The sequence below is a fragment of the Taudactylus pleione genome, unplaced genomic scaffold (genome assembly GCF_031769625.1).
Source record: "Taudactylus pleione unplaced genomic scaffold, aTauple2 ptg000182l, whole genome shotgun sequence".
Taxonomy (NCBI): Eukaryota; Metazoa; Chordata; class Amphibia; order Anura; family Myobatrachidae; genus Taudactylus; species Taudactylus pleione.
Window position 1 is genome coordinate 773396 of NW_028284584.1, and position 16811 is coordinate 790206.

Here is a 16811-nt window from a genome sequence, read left to right on the forward strand (position 1 = left end):
TCACAGACCAGTCACAGTAACAGCCCCATCACAGCCCAGTCACAGTAACAGCCCCATCACAGCCCAGTCACAGCCCCGTCACAGCCCAGTCATAGTACCAGCCCCATCACAGCCCAGTCACAGCCTAGTCACAGCAACAGCCCCGTCACAGACCAGTCACAGCAACAGCCCCATCACATCCCTGTCACAGTAACAGCCCCGTCACAGTAACAGCCCCGTCACAGCCCAGTAACAGCCCTGTCACAGTAACAGCCCAGTCAGTCAAAGCTCTATCACAGCCCCGTCACAGTAACAGCCCCGTAACAGTAACAGCCCCATAACAGCCCAGTCACAGTAACAGCCCCATAACAGCCCAGTCACAGTAACAGCCCCGTCACAGTAACAGCCCAGTCACAGTCACAGCACAGTCACAGCCCCATCACAGCCCAGTCACAGTAACAGCCCCGTCACAGTAACAGCCCCATCACAGCCCAGTCACAGTAACAGCCCCATCACAGTAACAGCCCCATCACAGCCCATTCACAGTAACAGCCCCATCACAGTCACAGCCCCATCACAGCCCAGTCACAGTAACAGCCCCATCACAGCCCAGTCACAGTAACAGCCCAGTCACAGTCACTGCCCCATCACAGCCCAGTCACAGTAACAGCCCCATCACAGCCCAGTCACAGTCACAGCCCCATCACAGACCAGTCACAGCCCCATAACAGCCCAGTCACAGTCACTGCCCTATAACAGCCCAGTCACAGCCCCATAACAGTAACAGCCCCATCACAGCCACATCACAGCCCAGTCACAGTCACAGCCCCATAACAGCCCAGTCACAGCCCCATCACAGTAACAGCCCCATCACAGCCACATCACAGCCCAGTCACAGTAACAGCCCCAACACGGCCCGTTCACAATAACAGCCCCATCACAGCCCCGTCACAGTGACAGCCCCATCACAGACCAGTCACAGTAACAGCCCCATCACAGCCCAGTCACAGCCCTGTCACAGCCCAGTCACAGCAACAGCCCCTTCACAGACCAGTAACAGCAACAGCCCCATCACAACCCCATCACAGTAACAGCCCCATCACAGCCACATCACAGCCCATTCACAGTCACAGCCCCATCACAGCCCAGTCACAGTCACAGCCCCATTACAGCCACATCACAGCCCAGTCACAGTCACAGCCCCATCACAGCCCAGTCACAGTAACAGCCCTATCACAGTCACAGCCCCATCACAGCCCAGTCACAGTAACAGCCCCATCACAGCCCAGTCACAGTCACAGCCCCATCACAGACCAGTCACAGTCACAGCCCCATAACAGCCCAGTCACAGTAACAGCCCAGTCACAGCCCCATCACAGACCAGTCACAGTAACAGCCCAGTCACAGCCCCATCACAGTAACAGCCACATCACAGCCCAGTCACAGTCACAGCCCCATCACAGCCCAGTCACAGTAACAGCCCCATCACAGTCACAGCCCCATCACAGCCCAGTCACAGTAACAGCCCAATCACAACCCAGTCACAGTCACAGCCCCATCACAGACCAGTCACAGTCACAGCCCCATAACAGCCCAGTCACAGTAACAGCCCAGTCACAGCCCCATCACAGTAACAGCCCCATCACAGCCCAGTCACAGTAACAGCCCCATCACAGCCCAGTCACAGTAACAGCCCCATCACTGTAACAGCCCCATCACAGCCCAGTCACAGTAACAGCCCCATCACAGTCACAGCCCCATCACAGCCCAGTCACAGTAACAGCCCAATCACAACCCAGTCACAGTCACAGCCCCATCACAGACCAGTCACAGTCACAGCCCCATAACAGCCCAGTCACAGTAACAGCCCAGTCACAGCCCCATCACAGTAACAGCCCCATCACAGCCCAGTCACAGTAACAGCCCCATCACAGCCCAGTCACAGTAACAGCCCCATCACTGTAACAGCCCCATCACAGCCCAGACACAGTAACAGCCCAATCACAGCCCAGTCACAGTCACAGCCCCATCACAGCCCGTCACAGTCACAGCCCAGTCACAGTAACAGCCCCATCACAGCCACATCACAGCCCATTCACAGTAACAGCCCCATCACAGTCACAGCCCCATCACAGGCCAGTCACAGTCACAGCCCCATCACAGACCAGTCACAGTAACAGCCCAGTCACAGCCCCATCACAGTAACAGCCTCATCACAGCCCAGTCACAGTAACAGCACCATCACAGCCCAGTCACAGCTCCATAACAGACCAGTCACAGTAACAGCCCCATCACAGACCAGTCACAGTAACAGCCCCATCACAGCCCAGTCACAACTTTCCAGTCACAGTAACAGCCCCATCACAGCCCCGTCACTTTAACAGCCTTATTACAGCCCAGTCACAGTAACACAGCCCCATCACAGTAACAGCCCCATCACAGCCCATTCACAGTAACAGCCCCATCACAGTCACAGCCCCATCACAGTAACAGCCCCATCACAGCCCATTCACAGTAACAGCCCCATCACAGTCACAGCCCCATCACAGCCCTGTCACAGTCACAGCCCCATCACAATAACAGCCCCATCAGTCACAGCCCCATCACAGCCCAGTCACAGTAACAGCCCCATTACAGCCCAGTCACAGCCCCATCACAGCCAAGTCACAGTCACAGCCCCATAACAGCCCAGTCACAGTAACAGCCCAGTCACAGCCCCATCACAGACCAGTCACAGTAACAGCCCAGTCACAGCCCCATCACAGTAACAGCCACATCACAGCCCAGTCACAGTAACAGCCCCATCACAGCCCAGTCACAGTAACAGCCCCATCACAGCCCCATCACAGCCCAGTCACAGCCCTGTCACAGCCCAGTCACAGCCTAGTCACAGCAACAGCCCCTTCACAGACCAGTCACAGCAACAGCCCCATCACAGCCCTGTCACAGTAACAGCCCCGTCACAGTAACAGCCTCGTCACAGCCCAGTAACAGCCCGTCATAGTAACAGCCCAGTCAGTCACAGCCCCATCACAGCCCCATCACAGTAACAGCCCCATCACAGCCCCCTCACAGTAACAGCCCCATAACAGCCCAGTCACAGTCACAGCCCCATCACAGCCCACTCACAGTAACAGCACCATCACAGCCCCTTCACAGTAACAGCCCCATCACAGCCCAGTCACTGTAACAGCCCCATCACAGCCCAGTCACAGCCCAGTCACAGTCACAGCCCCATCACAGTAACAGTCCCATCACAGCCACATCACAGCCCATTCACAGTAACAGCCCCATCACAGTCACAGCCCCATCACAGCTCAGTCACAGTCACAGCCCCATCACAGCGCAGTCACAGTCACAGCCCCGTCACAGCCACATCACAGCCCAGTCACAGTCACAGCCACATCACAGCCCAGTCACAGTCACAGCCCCATCACAGCCCAGTCACAGTAACAGCACCATCACAGCCCAGTCACAGTAACAGCCCCATCACAGCCCAGTCACAGTAACAGCCCCATCACAGTAACAGCCCCATCACAGCCCAGTCACAGTAACAGCCCAGTCACAGCCCAGTCACAGTCACAGCCCCATCACAGTCACAGCCCCGTCACAGTCACAGCCCCATCACAGTAACAGCCCCATCACAGCCCATTCACAGTAACAGCCCCATCACAGTCACAGCCCCATCACAGACCTGTCACAGTCACAGCCCCATCACAGACCAGTCACAGTAACAGCCCAGTCACAGCCCCATCACAGTAACAGTCCCATCACAGCCACATCACAGCCCATTCACAGTAACAGCCCCATCACAGTCACAGCCCCATCACAGCGCAGTCACAGTCACAGCCCCGTCACAGCCACATCACAGCCCAGTCACAGTCACAGCCCCATCACAGCCCAGTCACAGTAACAGCACCATCACAGCCCAGTCACAGTAACAGCACCATCACAGCCCAGTCACAGCCCCATCACAGTAACAGCCCCATCACAGCCCAGTCACAGTAACAGCCCAGTCACAGCCCAGTCACAGTCACAGCCCCATCACAGTAACAGCCCCATCACAGCCCCGTCACAGTCACAGCCCCATCACAGTAACAGCCCCATCACAGCCCATTCACAGTCACAGCCCCATCACAGGCCAGTCACAGTCACAGCCCCATCACAGACCAGTCACAGTAACAGCCCAGTCACAGCCCCATCACAGTAACAGCCTCATCACAGCCCAGTCACAGTAACAGCACCATCACAGCCCAGTCACAGCTCCATAACAGACCAGTCACAGTAACAGCCCCATCACAGACCAGTCACAGTAACAGCCCCATCACAGCCCAGTCACAACTTTCCAGTCACAGTAACAGCCCCATCACAGCCCCGTCACTTTAACAGCCTTATTACAGCCCAGTCACAGTAACACAGCCCCATCACAGTCACAGCCCCATCACAGTAACAGCCCCATCACAGCCCATTCACAGTAACAGCCCCATCACAGTCACAGCCCCATCACAGTAACAGCCCCATCACAGCCCATTCACAGTAACAGCCCCATCACAGTCACAGCCCCATCACAGCCCTGTCACAGTCACAGCCCCATCACAATAACAGCCCCATCAGTCACAGCCCCATCACAGCCCAGTCACAGTAACAGCCCCATTACAGCCCAGTCACAGCCCCATCACAGCCAAGTCACAGTCACAGCCCCATAACAGCCCAGTCACAGTAACAGCCCAGTCACAGCCCCATCACAGACCAGTCACAGTAACAGCCCAGTCACAGCCCCATCACAGTAACAGCCACATCACAGCCCAGTCACAGTAACAGCCCCATCACAGCCCAGTCACAGTAACAGCCCCATCACAGCCCCATCACAGCCCAGTCACAGCCCTGTCACAGCCCTGTCACAGCCCAGTCACAGCCTAGTCACAGCAACAGCCCCTTCACAGACCAGTCACAGCAACAGCCCCATCACAGCCCTGTCACAGTAACAGCCCCGTCACAGTAACAGCCTCGTCACAGCCCAGTAACAGCCCGTCATAGTAACAGCCCAGTCAGTCACAGCCCCATCACAGCCCCATCACAGTAACAGCCCCATCACAGCCCCCTCACAGTAACAGCCCCATAACAGCCCAGTCACAGTCACAGCCCCATCACAGCCCACTCACAGTAACAGCACCATCACAGCCCCTTCACAGTAACAGCCCCATCACAGCCCAGTCACTGTAACAGCCCCATCACAGCCCAGTCACAGCCCAGTCACAGTCACAGCCCCATCACAGTAACAGTCCCATCACAGCCACATCACAGCCCATTCACAGTAACAGCCCCATCACAGTCACAGCCCCATCACAGCTCAGTCACAGTCACAGCCCCATCACAGCGCAGTCACAGTCACAGCCCCGTCACAGCCACATCACAGCCCAGTCACAGTCACAGCCACATCACAGCCCAGTCACAGTCACAGCCCCATCACAGCCCAGTCACAGTAACAGCACCATCACAGCCCAGTCACAGTAACAGCCCCATCACAGCCCAGTCACAGTAACAGCCCCATCACAGTAACAGCCCCATCACAGCCCAGTCACAGTAACAGCCCAGTCACAGCCCAGTCACAGTCACAGCCCCATCACAGTCACAGCCCCATCACAGCCCCGTCACAGTCACAGCCCCATCACAGTAACAGCCCCATCACAGCCCATTCACAGTAACAGCCCCATCACAGTCACAGCCCCATCACAGACCTGTCACAGTCACAGCCCCATCACAGACCAGTCACAGTAACAGCCCAGTCACAGCCCCATCACAGTAACAGTCCCATCACAGCCACATCACAGCCCATTCACAGTAACAGCCCCATCACAGTCACAGCCCCATCACAGCGCAGTCACAGTCACAGCCCCGTCACAGCCACATCACAGCCCAGTCACAGTCACAGCCCCATCACAGCCCAGTCACAGTAACAGCACCATCACAGCCCAGTCACAGTAACAGCACCATCACAGTCCAGTCACAGCCCCATCACAGTAACAGCCCCATCACAGCCCAGTCACAGTAACAGCCCAGTCACAGCCCAGTCACAGTCACAGCCCCATCACAGTAACAGCCCCATCACAGCCCCGTCACAGTCACAGCCCCATCACAGTAACAGCCCCATCACAGCCCATTCACAGTAACAGCCCCATCACAGTCACAGCCCCATCACAGACCTGTCACAGTCACAGCCCCATCACAGACCAGTCACAGTAACAGCCCAGTCACAGCCCCATCACAGTAACAGCCACATCACAGCCCAGTCACAGTAACAGCCCAATCACACAGCCCCATCACAGCCCAGTCACAGTCACAGCACCATAACAGACCAGTCACAGTAACAGCCCCATCACAGACCAGTCACAGTAACAGCCCCATCACAGCCCAGTCACAACTTTCCAGTCACAGTAACAGCCCCATCACAGACCAGTCACAGCCCAGTCACAACTTTCCAGTCATGGATTAAATGCTTAGGACTCTGCATTGTCAGTACTTCACTCAGTTTTGAGAACATGACCCTCCTGTATATTTAGCAGATTGGCACCTTTGTCTCAGCATCAGGCTCTTAATACACAAAATTAGCTTATTCCTTCCCCAAAAATCACGCTCCATAACATTTAGGTATGACAGCAGTATGAGGACCATCCAAATTGCCAGATTGTACATTAGAGCAGATCTCAGACAAGTCCACACAAGTGAATGAGGAGGAGGTTTGCAGCAACACTAAATGTGACACAATCTTTACTGGGATAAGCGGTTCGGGTTTGACATGGTTTTATAGTTTGGATTTCTCTTATTGGCCATCTAAAACACCCGAGATCCAGATAGCCAATATGATGCCATTTTCGAGATTTGAACACAACCGTAAAACCGACCCGCTCATGTCTAGTTAGAATAATATTTCAGCACCTTTTGGAATCACCCTGCCTTTCCTCCCTCATTGGGGCCACTGCAAGCCACCCAACACTTTGCCATAAGTCATGACTGATAATGATGATCTTGAAGAAGTCCACCCAACATCTTTGATGAGCAAAGGCCTTTGTGTCACCTGCTCCCAATATTAATGTCTGCTCAGAACTCCTAACTTGGCCAGACCCTAATACAGTACTACATATACTATGCAGCACACATAGAGTTTTACAATGTGATGACAATTTATTTGACATATGATTTACTGTACAGATACAAGACAAACTTACTCTTCACCAAGCAGAAAGAGGAAAAAGAGGCCGTGGAAACGAGAGTGTTTAAAGAAACCATAAATGACAACACGGAAGAGGAAGAAAAGACATCAAATGGAAAACAGGCTACAAACACAGGAAATAGTATTGAGGCGGAGGTGTGATACCAGTAAGGCCAGCAAGAGCGATAAACTGATTATTCACTGGGAACTGTACTTAGAGTGTGAGCTCATTGGTCTGTCGAACTGCTGGTGGATAAACAGAATTCTTTCCATAGTGCCAGTTTGTATCAGAGTAACCCAGTTGCTTTCAGCTATTAATTCTGCAGACCATCATCATAGTAAAAGTGCAGCAGTCGTATAGACCAGACACTGATTTTCTTACTAAGAGAACCATGGCTGGTAAATGCATATATCTAGCACGGGATTCTGCCGTCCTGCTCTGCCAAGTACAACAGGAGAGGAGAAGATACAAGCTTGCTGTGATGTCACTTCCTCTCATCGCTACATTTCCGGATACATTACAATTCATCCTTAATTAATATTCTGTGTACTCAGGTTTTTGTGTTTTTTAGGATGTACTAATGAACATAGGTCTCACAAGAGCACAGATGGAGTATATAGTGTACAATCTCATATAGCCGCAGTCTGTGAGGCCCGACAACACCAGACTACTCTATAGGATTATTTTGATATTTAACTGTAAATATGCTTTGTATTTGCTGTGCAGGAACAATTCTCCAGCCAAAACCGGTAAAATCTGCTCCAAAAATAAAGCTCATAAACATGGAACATGTCTCCTTTCCTGTACGTCCTAGAGGTAATGTTTTATTGAAATGAGCAAGTTCTCGATCCAGCATCACAGCTGATACCATGACATCACTAACCACATCCCATTATCGTTAGAATAAAAGATGTGCGCTGACCTCTGTGTATTCAATTTGAGCGGACCCGCAATACTTTTCCGCCTCCCGGACTTTTTGCCTACATCGCGTGTTTTGCAGGCGGAATAGTATCGCGTGCGTGCCCGCGTATCCCCGTATTCAATTTGCAAGTACGCGAAAACAGGACCCGGTGAAACTTAAACAAGCGGAAAGTACTGTCAGATTTGGGGAAATCAGCCTGACACCCCCCAAACCATGCTCTGACATGGGGGTTAGCTCTGGTTACCCCCGATTAGGGTTGCTGAAGGTATTTGGTGTTTTTAAATGCGTTCAGTAGTTGCTAAATAGCGTTTTTCTATACGTGGTGCAGAATAGTATTCAGGAGTATTTTTTGCAGAAAATAACTTATCCCAGCAAATTTGGGGTACATGAAAATGGGGGTCAGCATATTTTAAAGTTGCTAAAGTTAAGTTTAAAAAAATTGCGAAAAATCCACCTGCCGCAAGCCCCTGCAATGAAAAACACCTGGGGCGTACTTGGGGACCCCCCCAGAGTCTAGTTCGCTAGATTTTAACTTTGTCCCCCAACATTTTTTTTCCGCCCCCAAATTCAAAGTTATTTTTTGGGGTGTTAAGTGTTTTATTAAAAAATTGACTGTTTACCGTTGGGGGACTGTCTGAAGGCTGCACGGGGGTTCCCGCAAAGTTGCACCACAAAACCCCAATTCTGCACTTTTTTCCGCCTAGTACATTGCATTGGCGGAAAGTCTTTCAAATTGAATATGGCGATTCTTTTCCGCCTGGCGAAATGACGTCACCGGCAAAACTTTTCAGCGGATTCCAGCTCTTCGCCTCAAATTGAATACGGGCAATAGTCGTGTTTTGGTTATGGATTGTTTTAATAGAATTGATAAAAACTGCTGAAATCATATAATTTGTGCCTGTGTTTTGTTCATATGATATTTTTAATCTCAGTAACATAATTTCCAGTCATTTCCTGTCAATTTTTTTTTTTTTAAATTCAATATTGAAATTTTTTAACATACATACAAAACAAGAACAGAATATACAGCAATTAAGCAGGATTAAATATGGAAAATAAATATAGCATACAATGAGCAAGTATGTAATATTGCACATAATAGTATATTATGGTATAGAATAAAAGGATATATGGAATACTCCTTATCATATATATTTAGAACAAAAGGGACTTGAAGGCGCCATTCGAGCACATAAATCCGGAGACAAGAGAAATTTAGTATTCAAAATAAAGTGATACATACAACCTGCCGCAACTAGCTTAAACATAAAATTGCATATCAAAATACCGAGTAAGATCAAAATAATAAAACATCCACATCTACCCAAATATCAAAATAAAACCTATATCCCTAAAAAATAAAAATAATGATTAAAACAACCCCTTCCCTGGACCCCCCACCCTGTATAACTTAACCCCAACTCAGGCATACTTGGATTCCTAAATACCCCCAAACACACTAAGCTACCCTAACTACCTAACCCCCTCCATCCAGAAATACAGGATAACAGAAACCCATGTATCTGATGAGAGCAATAAACTAATGACCCTAAACTAGGTTCTGCCCAGCTCTCCCACATTTTAAAGGAATGGCGTTTCTTCCATATAAAATACATAGCATTATACTTCTATATATGAAAACCAAATTAGCAGAGTAATTAAGTAATTCAAACAACTGGATAAATAATAATAAACAAAAATAAAATATCCAAAGACCTTAGAGCAAAATATTAGGTTTCAAAATATTAATCTTAATCTGGCCAGACCTCATCCTCTTGTAGGATTATATAAATAGTCCCGTCCCCATCTCCCCAAGAACACACTATGGAGCATGGACGCAATAAATACTGTAAACTTTCTGCCAGCGGAGAGTAGATAAAAAGGGTCATGAAGTACTGAAAGGATAAGTCCTGGAACTTTAACTTGTCTGTTGGAAGTGAAGAACGGTTCTCTGTAAAAACCTCATCAAATTTGAAACATCCATAAACTGAGAGGGCATCAGAATCAGGAGGTAAACACAGACCGTGGACAGGATATATCCAAAGGTTGCAGGAGACATGCAGACAGCAGCTGCAGAACTCGCAGACACAATCATCACATCCTCAAGCTTGGTAAGCAGCCTCACAGTAAAGGCATTAATAACCTGGATAATTTGCTGCATAGAACTAGCCATCTTTGAAGTACGTACGGTGTAGTAGTCTCAGCAAGACAGGAGGGAAATCAGTGGGAAGGAGATGGTGACTAGCTCACCACCAGAGCTTACCAGCACACAGCAACAAGGAGGTCAACAGCTGGGGAGGTACAGTATCATTTGGGGAAAAGGGAAAGGAGTTGTTAGATGGGCGCACAGAAAGGATGAATAGTAAATAAAATATAACTTTTATTAATTTTTAAATAAAAATATATCCCAATTTATTGGGAAATACACAGTGAAATATAAGGATTAAAACTTTTATTTAGACAAAACAAACATGTATTATAAAATGGTAGGTCCACTAATGATTTTGTTGATAATCTAGGGCACAGGTTCTCAAACTCGGTCCTCGGGACCCCAAACAGTGTATGTTTTGCAGGTCTCCTCACATAATTACTAGTGAAATAATTAGCTGCAACTGTGGATCTTTTAAAATGTGTCAGTGAGTAATGAATACACCTGTGCACCTGCTGGGTTACCTGGAAAATGTGACCTGTGTGGGGTCCTGAGGACCGAGTTTGAGAACCACTGATCTAGGGTGATTATATATTTATTGGAATTGGGAATATATTAATTTGTAAGTGTTGAGAATATTCAGGCAATATATACAATAATATTATATTAATATCAAAAATTCAACTATTAATGACTAGTGTTGCCTGATTATCTCAATAGTATACTTATATACAATAACTCTAGTGGTTTGGAGTTATAAGTAGCGGTTAGAAATTAAATCTGTGTCGATGTCATTTTAATCAAGTTCCATAGATCTTATATATGTCTCATACTGTGTGTGATATAATTGTTCAGAATGTTTAACAATTAGGGTCTCATTAGCAACATAATTTCATAGATAGTATTCAGCTGACTGTATAGCAGTCTGAGACAAAACTCCCCTATTAAATAGTGTATTCCACAGTGTAAAACACTAATTGCTACTAAAGGCAACAGTGTCTATAAATCACTGCTAACAGTAATATTAATAGCAGTAAAATTTATTGATTTGGTTCAAATCCCATCAATTTAGTACATTATCCTGTGTGTGGTACATTTGTTAATGATATTTCAATAAACTATTGAGAATACCTATCAGCATAAATTCCTAAATGGCCGTCTGGATGACTGTGTATCAGTCTAAACCAGTTTCCCCTACAAGATAATATATTCCACAGTATAAGCTGCTACATAACGTATTTCAATACAATACAATATAATTATTAAAGCCCAACAACAATCATAGTGGAGCTGCCAGTGACGCCGACGCGCGTGTTTCACTGTTAACAACAGCTTTCTCAAGGCTGAACCCGATTGTTCGGCTCGGTCGGATATTTAAGAACGGAACTCCAATCAAATCAATGTCCTATATCACGTGGGACCGATAGCCAATAAAAATTAGTTATATCCGGAATCTCATATTCTCCTACTATGTAGTTTAAGCTAGTAGTCGTAAGCCCCAAACATAGTCATGGTGGTCGGAGCCGCATCCAATAAGAAGGAAGGTGTGTCCATTTGTTTATTTTGTATCATGTGATCGGAACTCTGTCCAATCATAAGGGAGGTGTGTTCATTCATTAGGTTCATATAGTAAACAAGTAGTAGAAGGAGAGTGATCATTTATTAGATGTTAAATATAAGGAATAGAGAATTACTTATACCTCCATTCATTATACTATATCGAATAATAAATAAAAATATGTCTAAAGCCAACTACTAGACAAGTAATCATAAGCCCCAAACATAGGCCCTCATTCAGAGCCGTACGCTCTGAGCAGAGCGCACGCTCTGAATGAGGGCCGGGCTCCATGAAAATGGAGCGTCCTCCTGGACGCTCGTATAGCTGTGGGTCACCACCCACAGCCTATACGAGCGTGCAGTTTGATGGCCGCGATGGTCGTGACCATCGCGACCATCGAAATTGCGAGCCGGAGCCTGCGGTTGAGGTCTTCAACCGCAAGCTCCGGAGTGATTTTGGCTCTATCAGAGCCAAAATCACTCCCACTGACATCACTAGTGATGCCAGTGGGCCGGCTTTTGACGGGAGGCGTTCCCGTGGGAACGCCCCCGTCAGGGAGGCACGCCCCCGGAACGCCTACCAAAGGGGGCGTGCTGTCAATCAACATTGACAGCATGCCCCCTTTGATCGGACACAACGAGCGAAGGACTTTCCTTCGCTCGTCGCGTCTGGCGCATGCGCACGACGGAGCTCCCTCCGTCGTGCGCATGCTCAGTCCATAACATCGACCCACTTGCGAGCGGACAGCCGCTCGCGAGTGGGTCTGAATCAGGCCCATAGTCATGTAGTCGGAGCCGCATCAAATAAGAAGGAAGGTATGTCCATTTGTTTTGTTTATATCATGTGATCGGAACTCTGTCCAATCATAGGGGAGGTGTGTCCATTCATTAGGTTCATGTAATGAACAGATAGTAGAAGGAGAGCGATCATTTATTAGATGTTAAATGTATAAGGAATAGAGAATTATTTATACCTCCATTCAATCATTATACTGGATCAAATAATAAATAAAAATATGTGTAAGACCTACTATTAGAATAATATTGTTAAATATTAAATCTCTATAGTAAATAAGTTTCAACATTATGAAGATAGATAGAAGATGTTGAGCCCTTGTACATCTGAGTTATATTGATGGTACTTATTAATTTTACACTTGGATTAATTCTTTAAGGGTATTAATAATTTAAATTTATTAGAGGAATCCCATCTCCGACACACTAATAGCACCTACGGAATTGTTTTAACACATCACTACACATCTTGTCACTATCTTTTTTTCTTCACCAGTGTTTTATTTTATATTTTTGCATATGTTTTATGATTTTCTTTACACGTGTCACATCACTATATATATATATATATATATATATATATATTATCACTTTTAATATTTATTATTTAAATTCATATTTTGGATGGGGTCTTATATAGGTCAACATCAATATTCATGAATTATCACCATTATTATATGATAGGAGAATATGTGATTTCCTTGTAATAACACCAATTAATTTCATTTAATTTTATTTTTATTATTAATAATAATTATTTTTCCCCCCCTTTTGGGATATGTATAAGGGACTTCCACTGTGCATTATTTACTTAAACTAATGTTGAAACTTATTTACTATATAGATTTAAGGCCTGGTGGGACATAAAAGGATTAGAACATTACATATCAGTTAATAGGATCCCAAGAGGCCTTAGACTGATAAAAAATCCCACATTTGGCTTAGAGAAAGTAGAATTTATGGACAAATGGGATAACCTACTACATAAATGTTCCATAGATCTAATGAAATTAATTGTAACAGAGAAGAAAAACATTCTCTCAGAACTAGAAGTGGAAATAAAGAAAAAAGAGACACAAATGGAGAGCTATAAGGATAAGGAGGATTATAGAGCTAATGATGCAGTATTATTACGGAAACTGGATCATATAGAGGAGGAAGTCATGAAAGGAAAGGAAAAGAAATTTATGAGGGACAAACAAGATTATGACCAGAAAAAAGTGAAAAATTGGAGTAGGTTTAATAAACCCACCACACAATCACAGTGGATCAACCATAGTAAAGAAAACAAAACATGGACTACAATACCATATAAAAGGAAACAAAGCTACAGGAGAGATACAGTAACATACGAACCCTCTCATCATAAACCACAAAATACAAGAAGCCACTTTTCCGCACTGCAACGCTATGATTCAAACAGCGACACAGATCATTTTTTATCCCCAGGCCCAGATCACCACCCACCGAATGCAAGAAAGACAGTAATCAAAGAGACAACCATATTGGTGAATCCTATGAAAAGAAGAATAAGAGAAGACGAGGAACAAGAGGAGGAAGGAGGAAGAATTTACAAAAGGAGGAACATGTAATAGATCCAAAAGAAAAAGGGATATTCAATCTATCAAAGCACAGATTAACCAAATCTGAAACCGACCTATTGAGTAAGGGATTAACATTTGCACCATCCAGCAACATGAATATATTCCAGACATTCATTGATCTTAATAAATTTGTGAGGAATTTAACTCTTAAAAGGCATTTTTAAAAAAAAGATGATGCGATAATTAGAAATTTTAGTGAAAATACATCAAAATCAGGACTCAAGGGTAAGTCAAAATATTATCCACTGGAATCAAAAGGTAATCATTTGAACGTATTTTATGAATTAGTCAAAAAGGATCTATGTGATGTGGACCCACAACCAATGATTAAGTGCAATCTAAAGAACAAAGAAAAAGAAGCACTTAAGAATCTGCAAATAAATCATGGTATTGTTATCAAGCAAGCTGATAAAGGGGGGGGGATTGGTCATTATGGACCGATCATACTACACTCAAGAATCCCATAGACTCCTAGGAGATACTAACTCATACAGCTTGCTTTTAAGTGATCCTATGGAGAATTATATAGAAGAATTAAGAACATTATTGGTATATGGTTTACGCAATGGCATCCTAACTAAGGATGAATTCCAATACCTTCTTGTCACCAATCCCACCACCCCCATTTTTTACTTTCTCCTGAAAATACATAAATCTATGATTAATCCACCCGGGAGACCTATTATTGCAGGAATTGATTCACTAACGTTACACTTATCTGAGTATGTGGACATTTTTTTGCGCAAGTATGTGAGGGATCTACAATCTTACCTCAAAGATACTACAAATATACTACAGATTCTAGAGAAGTTAGAGTGGAAGGATTCCTACATTTGGGCGACAATAGACGTACAATCTCTGTATACATGCATTGAGCATCAAAAGGGGATCAATGCATGTAGGGAATTTCTTGAGATGGATCCATCAATAAGTAACATACACAAAGATTTTTTTATGTGATATTATGGCTTTTATTCTAAACCACAATTATTTTAAGTTTTTAGATAAATTTTATCAACAGATTTGTGGTACTGCAATGGGGACCATTTTTGCACCAAACTTGGGAAAAGGAATATGTTTATGACTACAACCCTTTCAAGAAGAATATCATATTATATAAACGATATATTGATGACATTTTATTAATATGGGAAGGACCCAAAGAGAGTTTTAATTCGTTTTTAAATCATATTGCTAAAAATAATATGAATCTGAAATTTACATCTTGCATAAATGAAGTCTTCATTGAATTTTTAGATTTGATTTTAATAGAAGGGAAAAAGATTCATACAAAGAACTTTGTAAAAAAGGTAGACACTAACAGTTACCTTCATTATAAAAGTGGTCATCTCAGAATGTGGAAAGAGAACATTCCTTATTCAACATTTCATAGAATTAAGAGGAACTGCAGCGAACCAACCGTATGCGAGGAACAAATACAACTCTACAACACCAGGTTTATTGAAAAAGACTATCCAACTAGAGTTCTGACTGAAGCTGCTGCCAAGACTCGATCACTAGAGAGACGAGATCTACTGGTATATAAAGAAAAAAATACCAATGAGGAAACTAATATCATTCCCTTCATCACCACGTTCAATGCTCATGAGAACAAAATTAGAAATACTCTCACCAAACACTGGAAAATACTAATGATGGATCCGGTTCTAAAAGAAGCTCTCCCAAAGAAACCTCCTATTGTTTTTAGAAAAGCAAAAAACCTGAAAGATATACTTGCACCAAGTGTGTTAAAGAATACTATCGCTCCAAAACATAATACATTTCATATCTGCCCAGGATGTTATAAGTGTGGCAAATGTATTGTCTGTAAATATTTACACAGACAAAGGAGAACTTTTTATAATTCTTCAAATAACAAAGAATATAAAATTAAGCATCATCTTAACTGCAATTCCACATCAGTTATTTATATTCTAGAATGCACATGCGGCATTAAGTATGTAGGCAAGACTAAATGACCACTTAAATTGAGGATACAGGAACACATCTGGAATATCAGAAATAAAGTTGAGGGACACAGGGTTTCAAGGCATTTTTTACCGCATCATAACTCCAATCCTGATGATCTAACTTTCAAGGCCATTGATTACGTACAAACTGGAGAGAGAGGAGGAGATTTGGCGAATAAACTATCTAGACGAGAAATGTACTGGATCTTTGAACTTGATACTTTGACCCCACGAGGCTTTAATGATAGCTACGAGATAGCCCCTTTTTTGTGATCAATCTAGACGGTAATTTAAAAGTCTCATAGTTATCTACAGTCATACCTCATTATAAGTCCCGATCTCGTCTGATCTTGGAAGCTAAGCAACGTTGGGCCTGGCTAGTACCTGGATGGGGGACCTCTGGGGATACCAGGTACTGTAGTCCCAGATTGAGACTGAAAAATATTCCATCATGATCTGAACATTTTTTGACCAAGAACGCCTTATGAAATTAATTTCATTTGACAACCTTGTTGCAAATGTGATGAATTTGAAGATGACCCAGGATAAGAAGGATCAATTGATATCATTTATATGGATTAACTTGAAGGATTCGAATAAAGACCTTTTATGTTGGATTTCATT

General features: G+C 44.8%; 1 protein-coding gene and 1 pseudogene across 1 annotated transcript in view; both read left to right on the forward strand.

The window, feature by feature from the left end:
* Nucleotides 1-8170, forward strand: part of LYVE1 (lymphatic vessel endothelial hyaluronan receptor 1) — a 229616-nt gene extending 221446 nt beyond the window's left edge. The window contains exon 6 of the mRNA XM_088476086.1: nt 7189-8170. Within this exon, the coding sequence (XP_088332212.1) occupies nt 7189-7351 (163 nt within the window). The 3' untranslated portion in view covers nt 7352-8170. The remainder of the gene's footprint in view (nt 1-7188) is intronic.
* Nucleotides 8171-16494: 8324 nt separating this feature from the next.
* On the forward strand, nt 16495-16611 carry LOC148519794 (5S ribosomal RNA; annotated as a pseudogene).
* The last annotated feature ends 200 nt before the right edge of the window (nt 16612-16811 follow it).